A 13,979-nucleotide genomic window follows, 5' to 3' on the forward strand; every position below is an offset into this window, starting at 1 on the left:
GCCACCTGGGCTGGGAGCTGCTCGGCACAGGGTTGGGCTCGTGGTCTTTTCCAGCCCCTGCAGTTCTTTTCTCCTCGCAGGGAGAAGGAGGTAGAATTGGTGGGAATTGGGGTGTGTGTGCGAAGGGCGGTTCTGCTGCCCTCTGTGCGAGCTGACAGGTCTGGCTGGAGGCTGGCGGTGTTGCGATGCCGGGCTCCCCTTTACAGCTGGGTCACTTCACAGAGCAGTGCAAGGGCCGAGCGAAGGTAAGCAGAAAGCTTGCTCTGTTTCCTTTGGGTCTGGGGAGGATTCTTTTATTCAGATGTTACCGTGGGACCGTTAGTGTCTGATGAATCGTAGCCCAACCGCTTGACCTCAGGTCCTGTAAAGTCTTTATGTGTGGCTTTGGTTCCCCAGGTATCATCCTGTTGTGGCAGGGGGCTGGAGCCCTGTGTCAGCATGCTGTCTGCTGCCTCGTCTCCTCCATGGCTGGAGATGCGGAGTGCTCGGCACAGCGGTGCCAGCTGCGCTGGGCGTGGGGTGCAGCCCTGGTGTGGGAGGCACACTTGAGTCTTTGGAGCAACGTGCAGGTCTTGAACAGCTTGAGCTGGCCAGCCTGCTTTAGATGAATAAAAGTGAATAGTCCCTTTGGATGTTAAAAGCCTCCAAAAATAGTTACAAAGGCTCAGCTAAATTTAATACGGCTCTAATGTCAATGGGAAGGATTAGAACATTTGGGATTTGCACCGGTTAGCATAAAAAAAATCCTCTTCCTCATAACTCTGCCCCTTCTGTAAGAGGGGCAGTGGGGACTGGCTCTGTTTAGGTGCAGTGCTGAGCAATTGGGAGCAGAAATGCAGCAGCTGTATGTGTTGGTGTAGGGGCATAGCTGTGGCCTGGGGGTGCAGGGAGGAAATAGAGGGAAGGGTGGCTGTAGTCTGTTGTGCACTTAAACTGCAGCCGTTCATTAATCCCATCACAGGAGCTCCCATTCTGCTTTCTAATTAAAATGTCTCCGTTTAAGTCTACGGTGAAGAAGGCACGAGTGTGGCCTTAGGCTGATGCTCACACTGGAAATTCATCCATCTTCAGTGGATGTTTGAAGTAAGAGCTGACTGCTGCAGGGAGATTTTACCGTGGGGGGGGGTTGAATTAACATCTTTTTCCCTCCATCTCTTAGAATTAGGGTAAAACTGATTTTTAGCTGGAGCAGAGGTGAAGTCCTCCGCTTTCTCTGAACCCTTCCAGAAGAGTGCTGCAACTACATTTTCTTCCCAAACTTTCTCCTTTCCTCTTTTCAGGTTTTCAGTCAGAACTCAATAATACTTTTTCCTTTCTGGTGATTATATTTGAAGCTTGTATTTGTAAGTTTGTTTGCTCTGCTCTATTTTTAGTCGTGTTGTTTGTCATGGCAAGCAGTGTTGAACAATCATAATAAAAGTAAAGTTTCCTAGCAATGTGAAGAGTTACGTGCCTGCTTCTTGACATCCCAAAGGGATTCTTTATAAAAACTCTTAGGGCAGGAAAATGGTCACCGAGGAAATGCCTGATCAGCTTCCATAAATACAGAGGGTAAATCTATACACGCGTGTGATATTTGAGCAACTGGTCCATTGAAATGTGTTACGGGGTGGTGAAAATGATGTGCTTCATCACCTGATATTTCGAGCTGTTGGAAATTAGGAGCTTGTGGCCTCCTTGATCACAGGAATGCAGATTACCCATGGTCAAGCTTCTATTAAAGGGTGTAAAGGGATGCAGCAAGGGATCAGCCTCAGCTAGGAGTTACAGGAAGCTGTAAGCCAACACCAGTAGCAACAGCAAGCTTGAGGTGTGAGGGCTTTGCTGAAGCATTTACTTCATGCAGATGTTCTTAGCTGTGCAGGACCCATCTTAAACTGCGCAGAGGATTTAATCCCCAGGTTGAAAAGCCTGTTGGCTTGTCAGCAGAAGGGAGATGAGACAGCACTGTGCGTGCACATGAAGTACAGAAGAGGCACGTGTGTGAGCACTGACTTACCCAGCACCTCCAAATCCTGAAGAAAAGATGCTTAGCAGGCATGCAGGACAGGGACCTTCATGTGAGAGCTTGGCTTGTGCCCAGCACTCCAGTACCACCGAGAAGTCTGCCTCAACACTTGACTGAAAGAGAGCAGCAACCTTTCTTTTTAGTTGGGCAGAACAGAACTGCTGTCACGCAGCACACTGTAAGAATGTTTATTGGCATAAGTTTGTTTTTCCTTGCTGGCAAGTTGGCTTTGCTGTGGAACTATATTTTCTAACATGCTGAGCTTATTTCTGCAAACCTGAAAGCAGTGAATGTGATCTTGATGCAGGCTGGACGTGGTAAACAAGTGTAGAGAGAATGTCCTGCTCCCAGTGCAACCATTAATATTTTTTGCTGGAGAAGTGCACCGTTTTGTTGTTTCTTCCCCACTAGTGGTTACCCTGAGGCTCTTTTCAGTTCAGATATGCCCAGGTATGAGCTATTGTGCATGCTTTTAGGCTTAGCTAAGCTGCTTCTAACACCAGAATCAGGATTGCTGTGATGCTGATGTCCTGACACTGTTGTTTCCAGCTGAACTTAAAGCTGTCTCCTCCATCGTTTGGTCAGGCTTTTCTCATGGCTAGAGCTAAATTTCTGTCCTGAGATAAGCTGAGAGTGGTGTGCTAGTGTCAGGCTGAGCTGGCAGGAGTCCTGGTGTGTATGTGAGAGAGCCTGTCCCCAGGATGACACCATAAGAGAGAGAACGAGCCTGAGGCTTTCATGTTACACCTCCTTCCTTACAGCACTGCACCTTTGCTGTTTTAAATCCCTCATAAGTTAAATGTAAGGAATACAGGGTTCAGAAGTTAAGCTGTGCTTCAGTACCTGGAAAAGGAGCATGGCAGAGATCCTGCGAGCTCCTGTGCAGAGCACTATGTGCACTGTGAGCAGTACTGCTGTTCAGTATTTCACAGATGGGTGATGGTGTACCTCTGGAAGAGGCCCTGCACTGTCCTAGTTTGAGCTTGTGGTTTGGGCTCTGGGCTCTGCAGTGCCTTCCAACCCTGCTCTCAAATACAGGTGGATGAATTGGGCTCCATGGCATGCTTCCAGAGCAGAGTATGTGTGGGCTCAGCTCTGAGCTGACGCTTTTGGGTATGACTGCAGTGTGTTTCCTTGAGGACTTGTGTCATTCGTCCTGTGCCTTCAGCAGTAATGATTTCTGGCATTCCTGTAACATAAGGTTTCAGAAGGATGTGCTCCATCATCAAATGTCACTTCTGAGCTACATGAGGAATGAGGTTAGATGATGGTCTTTCTGTTACGATGGCTGTGGGAGTAATGGCTCTGAAGTCAGCAGGATTTTCCTAGAAGGTGGTGAGAATTATCACTTGGGTTGTCTTTTCCCTTTGCTTACTTTGTTGTTTGCTTGGGGGGCATGGACGAGCAGCATACAGCATGTCCTGGAACTGCAGAAAAAGTTACCTTTCTTCTCAGAAGTTTCTTAGTTGCACTGTTTTCTGCCATTTTTGTGTTGTTCTACTTTTCAGCAGGGGTTGTCTCTCTCCATTTGAGCTGAAGTTTGCTATCATTTTCCTGTTACTCTCATGCAGTGCATCACACTTTGACCTGAGCAAGCTCAGAAGCACTAGCTTGGCTTCTCTGGGACAAACAGGGCTCTCTTAAGCACAAATGAAACGTTCTGTTCTCTTACAGGGTGAGAAAAACTCAAGTCAGGCTTCATTTCTGGTTGTGTTCAGCAGCTCGTGCTGACGTTTAGGTTGTTTCCATGCTGGAGGACGAACCTAAAGCAGAGCTTTATTTGAGCCCTAGTGAAACCAGTTTTAGTGCCCGGTTTCACACGGTGCATGGGCATAGCCTGAAACACACATCCTACAAATCAAGCCCCAAACTATGAATTTCTGCACTTGAGTATGTGCTAGTTTTTAGGTGCAGTGTAACTGTGTGTCTCCTTCCCCCTGCTAGGGATGAGGGGAGACTCCTGCTTCTTTGGCATGCGAGGCCTCGGGCGCTACGGCTGCATCCCAGAGGATGGAGGGCAGTTCTTACTCTACTCTATAAATGGAGACAGCAGCTTAAAGAGATGTTTTACAGACGAAGACTTTCATGAAATAATTGACTTCAATGACCTCCCGAATTCTCTCTTTGCCTGTAACGTTCACCAGTCTGTGTTTGAAAGCGTGGACAGTAAGGTAAGTCTGGTTTCCATCTTTTCAGTGTAAGAGAAGCCTGTGATTTATGTGATGTTTGTGTTCGTTGCAGTTTTGAGGAACCAGAATTTAACCTGTCGTATGCAAAGAAGCTGGATTGCGTGTGTGTTTTTGAGGTGGGCAGCAACATCTAAGAGCCTAAAAGCCTTTTTGCCAACTACAGAGAACAATGTTTTGGCTTTTTGGTGGTCCAGGTTTGCAGAATACTGAAATGTGGGTATGTGTCTCTGTAGCTGCAGCAGTGGTGGTTGCAATAGAGGTGGCAAAGTTAAACACCTGAGAGGCATTTCCTACTGCTTGCTGATCACATAACACAGGAAGAACGACTCCTGTTGCAATGCTTTCTCAAATGCTTTTAAGTTATATGTCTTACCTGGAGGACCTGGAAGAATGGTGGTGGAACGAATTAAAGAGGGTGAGAATGTCTTCTGACTTTGCAAGTAGTCTAAAACGGAATAGTCATTTTTTGTTTTAAGAAGAGCATGTTGTTTTCACCCAAACAGACAGAAAAACTCCTGCATTTTGCAATATGTCTTCAGGTCCAGTTTCTAAGCCTGATGTGTTTCCTGAGGGAGATGTCAGGAAAATAAAACTGATCATTTGAGGCATTATTGTCTAATGAGGTCTGTCTCGGCCTACAGTTACAGGCACATCTGAGACAATTTAAGTTTCTTGTCCAGAACAGTCAGTTTGGAGACAAACTTGCAGCAGTGAAGCTGAGCAAGCTGGAAATAGCTTATAAAACTACACATCAGATTTGGTGAGACTGAGGCATAGCCAGGGCAGGCAGTGAGTCTTGATGATGGTAGGAAAACTATCCCATGAAAGGAAATCAGAACTAGACTTCTCAGGGTGCGTTCAGTGGAAGATGCTGGAAGTGCTGTGTGTTGAGGCTGTGCTAGTGACATTGCCTGCAGTGCTATGCATTATTTCTTCAGATATCTCTGTGTTTCGGTAATACAGGTGAGAAGGGAGTCATGTTCAGACAGCACAGGACTGGACAAAGTGGTTGCATTCATGTATTTAGAAATCCCACAAACAAACTGCAGTACTGGAAACTGGTGAATGTTTTTCGTTGTCCTTCTGCTAGTAAGTGACTTGCATTTGTGTTGTGCTAATTTGTAGAGTTTCATAAGGAACTGGTGAATATCTTCAACTTTTCTGAAGTTCCTCATGCAGGTTGTAGAGGTTTGGGAATGTCTTCCTGGGTAGTTCTGGCATTAAAAGGCTCTGAAAGTACAGCTTGAAAGGAAGACAACAGCAGCCTGCCTAGAACCAGGGCAATTCTCTTCCTTCTGCACAGATTTATCCCTGCTTGCTTCTAAGCTTTCCCTCTTTGAGAGCTGTGTTCCAGTGGTGGCTTAGTTAGAAAATGAAATGGGAGATTATGTAAGTATGTGGGAGAGCAATCCCCGTGGACTTACACGACTTAAGGATTTGTCTTAGGAGCAGCTGCGCTGCAGAGGGGCATCCTGTTCATGTGGCCATAAAGTGCCAGTGACATGGGTGGGACAGCTCTGTGGGCAGGTAACTGCTTGCTCCTGGGAGCCTGTATTTAACTAGATGGGATTACCTCCAGATTTCTCATTAAATCTAAGGGCCTGGGGAGTTGACTGTGATTTTTATTCTTCCTGTAGAACACATACTTGTGTTCCCAGTCGATTTGTATTTGTAATCCTTTCTATTATTAACTGCTGCTGCAGGATAGTGGCACGCATGGCTTCAATAAAAAACATTGCCAACTTTAGATTCTCAATCACAATTAATTAATACTTCTAAGAATTACAGCAATGCATAGGGGTATGCTGCAGTTTTACTGCTGTAGTATGTTCTCTGAAGAAGAAGGTGATCCACAGTGGATGTGTCTTAAATCCATTCTGCAGAAAGTTTCTGTGGTGTCAGATTTGACTCTGTGACTCATGGCCTACCCTTGTAGGAGGGAAATGGAGATATGGATTCAGAAGTTGCAAGTTAGTGTAAATGGCTATTTTGGTTTGGCCTGTGAACTTGCTGCATAAACGAAGCTTAAATATATACTCTTGGGAGTGGCTCTGGGATACATCAGTATTAATGTAAAGAATTCCCACTAACAGCTTTTAAGTTCTGTTACCTGGTGTGTTATAGGAGCTGAGCTGTCAAGATGAAGCTCTGAACATGTATCTAAGCAAGACACTGATTTTGAAATACTCATCCTTCAGCACGGCAAAGTGCAAGGTTCTGCGCTTGGGCCGGAGGAATCCCAGGCACTGACACAGACTGGAAGGAGCAGTCCTTGAGAGCAGCCCTGAGGAGAAGGACCTGAAAGTCTGCACGTGAGCCAGCAGTGTGCTCTTGCAGCTCGGAAAGCAAATGGTATCCTGGGCTCCACCAGCAGAGGGGTGACCAGGAGGGATATGGAGGGGATTGACCCTCTCTACTGTGCTCTGTGAGGCCCCATCTGGAGCACTGCATCCAGGTTTGGGGCCCCCAGTCCAAGAAAGACGGGGAGCTGTGGGAGAGGGTCCAGAGGAGGGGCACAAAGATGCTCAGAGGGCTGGAGCACCTCCCCTGCGAAGACAGGCTGAGGGAGCTGGGCTTGGGCAGCCTGGAGAAAAGCAGGCTGCGGGGTGACCTCATTGCAGCCTTCCAGGACCTAAAGGAGCCTATAAACAGGAGGGGAGTCAGCTCTTGGATAGGGCAGAGAACAGCAGGATGAGGGGAAGTGGTTTTAAGTTGAGGGAGGGAAGATTTAGGTTGGATGTCAGGGGGAAGTTCTTCATGATGAGAGCGGTGAGGCGCTGGCACGGGCTGCACAGAGAGGCTGTGGGTGCCCCGTCCCTGGAGGTGTTCAAGGCCAGGCTGGATGTGGCCCTGGGCAGCCTGCTCTGGTGTGACATGGGGAGGTTGGTGGCCCTGCGTGTGGCAGAGGGTTGGGCATTCATCATCCTTGAAGTCCCTTCCAACCCGGGCTATTCTGTGATCTTAAATGTACCTTAAATATTCTGATCTAAAGGCATTTAACTACTATCACATCCAAGGTAGGTTCTGCTTTGTGCTTGGATATAGGCTTGTAGCAGCCTTGAGGTAAACGTGGCTGCACATAGCCCTGCACTGTGGATCAGCTGCTTTGCTCACTGTGTCCTCAGAGCATCCTGCCTCAGGTACACTCCTTCAGCAGTATGCTGTGGTTGTACAGTGCTGCTTACGAAGCCTTCTGTCTTTCCTACCAGACAGCTATAGGAGCCTTTGGCTCTTCCCTCTCTGCAGATGAGGGCTGAGTTCTTCACAAAGAAACTGCCCTGCCCTGGTTGGCACCTTCAAGTCTCAGCATGAGCTCAGGGGAAGCTGCGTGGGGGATTTCTGCCTGATTTAAACAGTGGCAGAAGAAAGCAGGAATACAGATAACTGTTGGCTGCCCTACCTGATGGTGCTACCATAACAGCACCTCATCAGAAATCCTTCTCCACCTTTTAGACCTCTATTTGTGACAGAAGTCTGCACTTAGTCAGGAGAATGCCTTGGACAGCTGGGTTGATAGTAATAGGCATTTGGGGAATTGTACAGGACATGCTCCAACTAAAGGAAGGTTGTCTTGTCTATGTGCGCACCGATCTTGGACAGACTGCCCCTTACACGAAGTAAAACTACACATTCTTCACAGTGTGATTAGAAAATGCTGTGCTTCTGGGATAGAAGGAAAGTAGTCCTGAATGCTGGAGTTCATCATGTGTCTCTTGAAAGGCTGACGTGACTCCTGGTGTCGGCAAGGTGCGGCAGGAGCTGTCATTTCTGGGATCACGGGAGCCGTGAGAGGTGCTGCTCTGCTTGTCTGCACAGATAAGTAGTTGGGATGAGGAGCTGAAGGGCTCTGTTCCTGAGCACGGAAATGTTTGCTTTAACAGCTAATTGCTGCTGGGAGCTGCCAGGCTTTCCAGGTAGTAGTGCTTTTCCTGTTCTTTTCTCCCACTCTGTGTCACTCTTTTCTGAAGCGCCTGTGGTGTGACTGTGCAGCTTCCTGCAGGCTGAAGCTGGTGGGCACTGTCCAAGTGAGGCATTTTGGTCTCAGGATGGATTTCTTAGGTGCTGTACTGCCCTGGGAGGTGTTTACTCAATGATGTCTCCATTGTAGTGCTTACACGAGGGGAAGGTGTGTTTCTTCAGTGTATGGAAGCTGCAGGCCCTATTGGTCACAGTTTTGGTTCAAGCTGGAAGGAGCACCAATAAAAGCTGATAGTTATTCAGATAAAGAATGTTTAATGGTTTTACAAACGTCTGAGTTATGTTGGAGCTTCCACAGTTCATTAAGTGCTTCAGGAGCTGAGTGCACTGGGCACCCTGCTGTTCCCTGTGGGATTCTTTCACCTTACATTTTCGCTGCCAGAGGTTGGATGTCTTCTTGCTTTTACTGCAGAAGGCTAAATTAGACTTCCTTTTTTGCTTCAGGTTGTTGAACTTGAGTCTGGAGAGAATTTAAGGTTAACTCCAGTGAGTGCTGGACAGTTTCTCCCAGGATGATGCTCTAAGAGAGCTCAAGCTGTACTTAGGAAGACTTTTTTCCCTTTGTTCTTGCATTCAGCTTTCCCAACAAAGCAAATCTTGCTGCTGCTAGTAAAAGATACTGGACAGCTCAGTGGTCTGCTTTGTTGCCTTGAACGTTGTGTTAATTCTGCAACTGTAACTTCCTACTGATGCCCTCTGGCACCGAAGCATGGAGTTGAAGTGGGTCTGTCTGTTCAGCATGCCTTTTAAGCAAAGTGGAGCCGGTGTGTCTGCTGTGTGATGTTTCTCTGGTTCCCTTTAGCACAGGCTGATTCAGGAAGGCACTCCAGGAGGTGGGGTGCATTTCTGCAGGGCAACATCTATTCCTCTTTCCTTTGCTTCGAAAAAATCTAGATTGGGAAGTCAGAACCTCTCTGACCATATTACATCACTGAAGCCTCTAGGTGTTGAGTCATCATTATATTTAGAGGGTGGCACACTTCTTTTTATTCTAATATTAGTATTCAAGCCTGGCCTCAACAGAAAGTCACCCTACAGAGATGAAGTCACAGCTCCAAGGGTATTATGGAATGCAGGCTCTGCTCTGCCTGCTTGGTACGCTCGCTGTTGCTTTCTTTTACTTTCAGTTTTTCTACCTTTTAAGGCTGTCTGTTGATTTGATAACGTTATCAGAAACTGCCACTTGAAGCAGGCTGCCACTTGTGCTGTGGAATCTCTGCCTGCTCGTTCTGCTTTGTAAATGGGACGAGAGCTATTCCCTATCATTCTGCTTTAAAAACGAGAATCAAATACACTGTATATGCATCTAATAATAAAACCCAAGAAGCTTGCAAAGAGAAGCTGCAGAAGCAGTGTCCTTCAGCACTCTGTGACCCATAGTCTCATAGCTGCTGTCTAGGAATCCTGTCTTATGGCCTTCTCTGGTAGCTGGTCCTAAGATAACATCTAAGAATTGTTATTTCTTAATGATCACAAAGGTTGGCTTCCTTATGGACTTGGCTGTGATCTGACAGCGGGCAGTGCAGAGCTCTGCTCATGGAGGGCTCCCCTGCTGCCCCTTGCCACCAAAAGCTCACCACAAAAACCCAGTGCACTGAAGCATGAACTTATTGGGCACTGTCCTGCAGCTGTAGAAGGCAGTTCATGCTCTGAGACCCATTGTAAAAACTCACTTTCTGTGGCATTTCAATATTATTGTGTATCAGCTACAAAGGCTCATGAAGCGTTCTGGTCTGCATCAGGGATCCCATCAAAGTTACATGCTGAGATGATAATGTTAACTAATTGAGCCCCGTGGTCATAGGGGCACAGAACGTTGTGTTGGAAGGGACCTTAAAGCCCATGCAGATCCAAGCCCTGCTGTGGGCTTAACTTCTGAAGTGAATGGTGTTGGTGAACAGGATGGTGTGGGATGTTGGCGTAACAGCTCCTGTGTGTATCTGCTGTTCTGTGCTGTACTTGCAGGTCGGCAGGGGGCTGTGGGGAGGAGCTCAGAAAACAAAGCTCCATCTCCATGAAGTCAGACACAGTATGCCATACGGACTGCCTGACCATGGCTGCTCCTGATCCCCCAGACTGCCTGGTGACAGAGCAGTGACATGCTAAGGCTTTCCTGGAGAAAGGGATGTAGGGAGGTTAAGTCACTGACATTTGGGGTCTACGACACGTTCACTCTGGTTTGGGGGAAGAAATTAATTCATTGCTTTGACTGGTGTGGCTTGCTTGTTCAGAGTTTTAACAGGTATTTTAGGGAGTTGTTGTTTCTACTAACAAGACAACGTGCTGAGTGTACTAAAAGCAGCTCTCATGTATTTATGTATTCATACAGGGCCTGACAGCAGCCTTGAAGTGATCTGCAGAGCGTGTGATGGAACTGTAAGGAGTTGTTAGGTGTCGTTGGGGCGTTCCTTCCTTTCCTTCCCCCTCAGGTGGTTCTTCCTGTTGCAGCTTTCAGCATCTGTGTTGTTTTTCTGGAGCTGTACAGCATCATGGCTGGATAGCACGAGGGCATGCTGCGCGTTCTGAGGCTGCACAGTGAGATCAGAACAGTCAGGTTGGATCTGTGCATGTGTCCTCATGGAATTAGAGGATGCCTGTAGTCAAAATTATTCTGCTTGATATCCAGGGATTTCCAAATATTCCCCAATTCAACGAATGTTTATTTCCTGCAATGAAAAGTTCTTAAAAACAAGCAAACAAAACCCTGACTACAAGGAACAAGTCTTTCTGGGCCTGAAATGTCACTGTCTGTAATGTGGATGCTGTCTAATAACTTCTATAGCAGACGGGGTGATTTTCCCATCTGTGCTCTACACAGTGCCCTTGGTTTGATGGGAGAACGTGCCTGGCACAAGACCAGCTGGGTGAAAGGTAGGCCTGTGTTTGCTGCACTTGAAATCTGGAGCTCCAGGGCAGCTAGCTATACTAGTCATTTGTAAATTACAAAAATAAACTGATGAATGTTCTTTCCAGACCACAGAAGATGGCCGTCCCAGCCTGCTTTTTAAATTTGGAAGTGTACTTTTCTCCTTAAAAGCAGCTGTGGAAAAATTAGAGGATCAACTTCTTGTGGCCGTGCTCTGTGCAGTCTAGAAGGTTATCTCAAGGAGTCTGGATGGGTGGGAAATCTTTCCTGGGAAAGGTCCCTTCAGGGTATTTGCTATTTTTAACTTATTTTTTTTCTTAATGCAGGAATATTATTCTCAGTTTGTTGCTAAAGTATTGAGAGCTTTGCGTAATGAGACATGTTGAGGTAGGTGGTGGTGAACTCGTGCAGGATTTAAGAGAGCCTTCTGTTGCATCTCAGGAAAATGGCTCTGGGAGCCAAAGGGAGTTACGAGGTTTTAATCTGTAAGACAGTGAGGAACAATTCCTGTTTTATCTCCTTCCTCTAGCACGATGGCATTATGGGGTGAACTGGGAGCAGGTTGGATCCACAGATCCCTGCACGCTGGACAAATGGAGATCAGGATTCTGCTGGGCAGTTGTCTGTCCCCTGTAAGAGCTTGCTCAGGATTCCTGTGCTCAGCTGCCTTTTGGTCTTGGTGGAAGTCAAGCTCTGCCCTGGAGCACTGATGCTGCTGTGCCTTTCCTCTTAAGGCACCATGAGCATTCGCCAGGACACAGGGTTCACTGAGGACTTCGGCTGGAGGAGTTCTCTTTGTCTTTACTTTCCTTCTGATCATCCTGTGCAGTGTAGGTAGGATAGCATCTCCCTTCTCCCCTCCCCCCCCCCCTCCCCACCCAGGATTATAGCAGGGATGATAAGCAGGAGGACCTAGCAGCCATCTCTCCTTACAATTACATGTTATTTCCTATCTTGCAGGCTCAGGACGTTGTGAGTGGTGGTACTTGTACTTGCAGTTCTTGATCAGCTTCTGTTTTTATCCTTGCAGGCATTGCAAGGTGTGCAGCATGTTTCTTTAAAGCAGGATAGAGACAAGGAGAGAGAGATGCCAGGCTGCACGTGATGGAGTAAACCACAGCAATAATTTCTGTGCAAAGTTCTTACATCTAATTGAAACTTCTGTGGGCACAGTGCTTGTTAAGGAAGTCAGCCTTTCTGGTGTCTGCTGATGCAAGACAGTACTGCATCTTTTAAAGGGGAAACAAAGAAGCCTTTATGTAGTCTACAGTGGAACAAACCAAAGATTGTGCAGTGGATCTCATCCATTGATTCCTGCTAATAATGAAAAGCAGATTTGCTCTTCTCTCTCCCATGAAGTCAACATATACCTGTTATTCTAGCTGATAGTAATCAAAAGGTGTAGTAAAGCCATCCTAATGTGGTTAGGACAGCAGCTATCCTTCTTTAATGCCATCAGAGGTGCTCTAATCCATCCCCAAGTCCTGGTATTATTTTTTGGCCCAAGGAAAAGGCTTCTTAATGAAGGTCAGCCTTCATTACTAACGCATGAAGATGTTCCACTCGAAGCAGCTATGGTTTGTCTTAATGGCATTCAAAATAGGAAATCTACTGTTCTAATCAATTAACTTAAGGGAGTTTCATTAAAAAAAAGTGAAGAATGCAGAACAGGAGTTTAATGCAATTAATAATAATGCTTTGTGGAGGTTGAAGATAAAAAGACAAGCTTGGAAAGGCAGATAGGATCTCTTATTTGTCAAGGCTAGGCATTGCAGGTATGGTTAACTGTAATGTGTACGTCTCAGAGGGATGAGAGAAATCTTTTTGTGCAGCACAGACAAATGGAGGTTAAGATGACAGCAGGATGAGGAAGGAGAATTACAGTACCCTCACAGAGACAGTGATGGAGGTATCTATTGTGTAGCAGCAGGGTGGATTCAAGTCAGTGTGTGCTGTTTCTTAACTGACTTTGCAATTAGCCTAAAAAGCATGAAGGCATTGTCAGGCTGCTGTATGCAATCAGTTAGGAGCATTTAATGTTTCTGTAACTAATGTTGCAGAGAAGTCTGACAGTTTCCTCCTGCCTTTGATTGTGTGACTGGCTTACAGTGGAGAAGAGACCCAACAAGCCTCAAAGGTGCTGAGAACACGGGCCCAGCCCTGCTCTGAATGCTGCAGGCCCCTTTCTGACACTCAGTAGCTGTGTGCACTGTGGGGCTGGCTTCTACAAGACACCCCTTCCGTCTCCGTTTGTGCTGACTGCTCAGAGTGCTGCCTGTATCCCTGTGCCACCCCTGACTGGGAACAGTTTGCTGGGGCTGGGCTCCCTGCTCCTTTGGCTGGCTCGGGTTGTGCTGTATGGAGCACAGGGCTATCTGGATCAGCCTTATGCTGGTTTGGAAACCAGTGGTTTTATTGGTCTTGTTTCTCCAGTTCGTGGGGTCTTATTCACGTTCAGAGAGCTTTGTCACAGCCCAGTCCGTGGTCCTGAGGCAGCTCCTGTGCCATTTCAAGCACGTTTAATGTACTCTAGCACATGTTGCCTTCTTCTGACATCAGTTTCTTTCATTTTCTTGCCTTTACAAAGCTTTCAGGTGGATTCCCCTGAGAATCTGTGTTTGACAAGCAAAGAGAAAATTCATATCATACAACGACAGTGTGAGTCCCTGTGGCCTCGTTCTGTTTGTGTTTCTTGTGACCCAGTTCCTCACTGTCTGCCTTAAAGGTGTTGGTCGGGGACAGTTCCAAATTCCTTTAATTGCTGTCAACAGAAACTGCAAAAAAATATCACCGAGTGGTGCTAAGCCGTCCTTCCTTCCCATCTCCTGCTGCACATTCCCTCACAGCTTGCATCTGGAGCTGCAGATGTGCCTTGCTGCTGCAGCCAGCTCACTCCAGGCAGTGCCTGCTGTGTGCTCCGTGCTGCGGCTGCATCCAG

General features: G+C 46.9%; 1 protein-coding gene across 1 annotated transcript in view; it reads left to right on the forward strand.

The window, feature by feature from the left end:
- The first annotated feature begins 3,954 nt into the window (after positions 1–3,954).
- Positions 3,955–13,979, forward strand: part of RCAN2 (regulator of calcineurin 2) — a 50,915-nt gene continuing 40,890 nt past the window's right edge. The window contains exon 1 of the mRNA XM_065731097.1: positions 3,955–4,179. Coding sequence (XP_065587169.1) covers positions 3,955–4,179 — 225 coding nt within the window. The remainder of the gene's footprint in view (positions 4,180–13,979) is intronic.

The sequence above is a fragment of the Cyrtonyx montezumae genome, unplaced genomic scaffold (assembly GCF_038088225.1).
Source record: "Cyrtonyx montezumae isolate F1298 unplaced genomic scaffold, pur_monq_1.0 scaffold_13, whole genome shotgun sequence".
NCBI lineage: Eukaryota > Metazoa > Chordata > Aves > Galliformes > Odontophoridae > Cyrtonyx > Cyrtonyx montezumae.